At 57.4% G+C, this 3027-nt stretch overlaps 1 protein-coding gene across 1 annotated transcript; it reads left to right on the top strand.

Moving 5' to 3' along the window:
• The first annotated feature begins 10 nt into the window (after positions 1-10).
• Positions 11-1175, top strand: LOC125506187 (putative UDP-rhamnose:rhamnosyltransferase 1). Its single transcript, XM_048671051.1, has one exon. The coding sequence runs from the start codon at positions 22-24 to the stop codon at positions 1102-1104; it is 1083 nt and encodes a 360-aa protein (XP_048527008.1). The 5' UTR covers positions 11-21; the 3' UTR covers positions 1105-1175.
• The last annotated feature ends 1852 nt before the right edge of the window (positions 1176-3027 follow it).

Below are 3027 nucleotides of genomic sequence, written 5' to 3'. Positions count from 1 at the left end.
CCCCCGAACTGAAATGCATGCATGAATCACCTTTTCTCTATTGATCGATTGATTTCCCGTCTTCTTCCGGTGTACCGACGACAAGTGCAGGTGCCCTGCGCAGTATTCGAGATCGTCCTCGCCAGCCTGGCCGCCTTTTTGGGATCACGGGGGGCGAACACGGCGCACCCGCGCACGGCGTTGGAGGACTTCACCGTTGCGCCCGCGTGGTATCCCTTCCCTTCCACCGTGGCATACCGTCGGCACGAGGCCGGGTGGCTCGCCGGCACTTTCCGGCCCAACGCGTCCGGCGTTCCCGACATACATCGCATGTGGCAGATCAACGAGCGTTGTCGCCTCGCCATCTACCGCAGCTGCGACGAGGTCGAGCCCGGGATGCTCGCCCTCCTCACCGACCTCTTCCAGAAGCCTTCCATCCCCGCGGGGGTCCTGCTGCCTTCTCCCGACCTCGGCGGCGACGACGGCGGTGTCCGCCCGGATGTGCTGCGCTGGCTCGACGACCAGCCCCCAAAGTCTGTCATCTACGTAGCGCTCGGGAGTGAGGCGCCAGTGACGCTAAAGAACCTGCACGAGCTCGCGCTCGGGCTTGAGCTCGCCGGCGTGCGCTTCCTGTGGGCTCTCCGGTTGCCCGGCGGCACATCCGACTCCCGCACCGGTGCGGACGACCGCGGAGTGCTGCCGGACGGGTTCGAGGAAAGGACGCGTGGCCGCGGCATGGTCGAGACTGGGTGGGTGCCGCAGGTGAAGGCGCTCGCGCATGGCGCGGTGGCCGCGTTCCTGACGCACTGCGGTTGGGGCTCCACCGTGGAGAGCTTCGCGTTTGGGCACCCGCTGGTGATGCTCCCGTTCGTCGTCGACCAGCCGCTCGTCGCGCGGACCATGGCGGAGAAGGGCGTCGGCGTGGAGGTGGCGAGGGACGAGACCGACGGCTCGTTCGACAGGGACGGCGTCGCCGCGGCGGTGCGGCGCGTCATGGTGGACGACGAGGGGAAGGTGCTCGCGAGCAACGCCAAGAAGCTGCAGGAGGTTCTCGCCGATCAGGAGCGGCAGGAACGGTACATCGACGACGTTGTCGAGCACCTGAGACGTTGCAAAGATGAATAATTTAGGAGTAAATAGCATAAAACTACCACTTTTCGCGTTATGGTTTCAAAAAACTACCGAAAATTTGTTTGTGACTGATGCCTACAACTTTTGGCCTCGGCTGTCTCAAAAAACCCAAATCGCCGAGTGCTTTGCAATTGATCGCGGTTATGACAGTTGGGGCCCACTCCTAAACAAACCGTTTGTTTGACCGTTTAGTTTGACCGTTAACTGACATGTGGGACCCACATGACAGTATCTGTAAATATTTTATGAATGCAATTTGATCCCTGCAAATATTTCAAAAAAGCAATCAGGCCCCTGCCATGGCTGTCTTCCAGATCGGGCTCCTCCTGCCGTGCTCATCGCTGTTGCAGCCGCGGCTGTGGGCAGCCACGGCGGGAGCATCTCGGCGGCCAGCTCCTGTCCGTGATGCAGGCGGCCGCAGCAGGAGCATCTGGACGGCCAACTCTTGTTTGTGCTGCGGGTGGCCGCATCCAGCAGCCCCCACCCCGCCGGTGAACCCCTTCTGCTCCGGCGTCGCGTCCATGGTCGTCATCGGGGGCAACTGCGTCGGAGAAAGCAGGGTGAGGGAGGAGCTCGGAGGAGCCGCACATGCGGCCGAGGTCACCGGCTCTCCATCCACAGGCCACACGCAGGGGTCCGGCGGTGTGGATGGCGGCGGAGGTGGCTGCCGCTGCCAGGGCTCCTTGGGTGGCTGTCTGGACCGCCGTGTCCAGGAGCTCGCAGCCTCAGGGACTCCATGGACGCCGGCGAGGTGGGCATGCGAGGGGAGGGGAGCGGGTCGCCGACGAGGTGTGCGCGCGAGGGGAGGGGAGCGGGTCCGGCGGGGTGGGCGTGCGAGGGGAGGGAGCGGGTCGCCGGCGGGGTGGGGGCGCGAGGGGAAGGAGCGGGTCGCCGGTGGGGTGGGCGCGCGAGGGAAGGGGACATGGTCGCCGACGGGGTTGAAGATAAGACAGAGAGAGAAAGAGAGTACGGGGGGAGAGGAGAGAAGGAAAGAGAAGAAGAAAAAAGAAGCTGACATGTGGGTCCCACATGTCAGTTAACGGTCAAACTAAACAGTCAACAAACGGTTTGTTTAGGAGCGGGCCACAACTGTCATAATCGTGATCAATTGCAAAGCGCTCGGCGATTTGGGTTTTCTAAAACAGCCAACGTCAAAAGTGGTAGGTATCAGTCACAAACAAATTTCCGGTAGTTTTTTGAAACTATAACGCGAAAAGTGGTAGTTTTATGATATTCACTCATAATTTAGACTGGCTCAGTGCATTGTGTGCTGTGAAATTAATTGAACACGTTTTCTTGTGGTGCATCAGTGGATGCATGTTGACAATCATAATTCATTACAATGTCTTTCATGTCCGGCTTAAAAAATTATCAAGAAAATACACATTGAGAGTTCACAATCATAAAATATGTAGTTTATATAAATGATGTAAATATAGCATGAGTACTTAAAAAATATAGATACATTTGAGATGTATCAGCTAATGGATGGAGGGACCGGTGATAGGCTATGGTAGGTGTTAAGGTGTTCGGTAGACGCGATCCGAATTCTCGATCATGTGGTGGGCGGGCCAACGTTTCATTTGAAGTCGAGTTAGCGAGTGTCACCCATCATGGATTACCTTGCCCCCATATGAAACCCCTCCCTTTCTTCGAGGGGTGTTGTCTTATGGCATCTAGACGAAGCTCAAGGCATCCGTCTTACTTGGTTAGATGATGATGGAAGCCAAAGACCTCCTTCCCCTTGTCGAGCCTTCGTGATCAGTGAAGCCGATTTCCTAGTCCACTAGTAGAAAACAGGGCTTTAGTCACAGCTCAATATACACATTAGTCCCGGTTGCATTACGAACCGGGACTAATATGAGCATTAATCCCGGTTCGAGCGGCTAAAGGCATTAGTCCCGGTTCAAATGAGAC

This window comes from Triticum urartu, chromosome 5 (genome assembly GCF_003073215.2).
Source record: "Triticum urartu cultivar G1812 chromosome 5, Tu2.1, whole genome shotgun sequence".
Taxonomy (NCBI): domain Eukaryota; kingdom Viridiplantae; phylum Streptophyta; class Magnoliopsida; order Poales; family Poaceae; genus Triticum; species Triticum urartu.
This window is presented reverse-complemented; position numbering and strand designations above follow the sequence as displayed.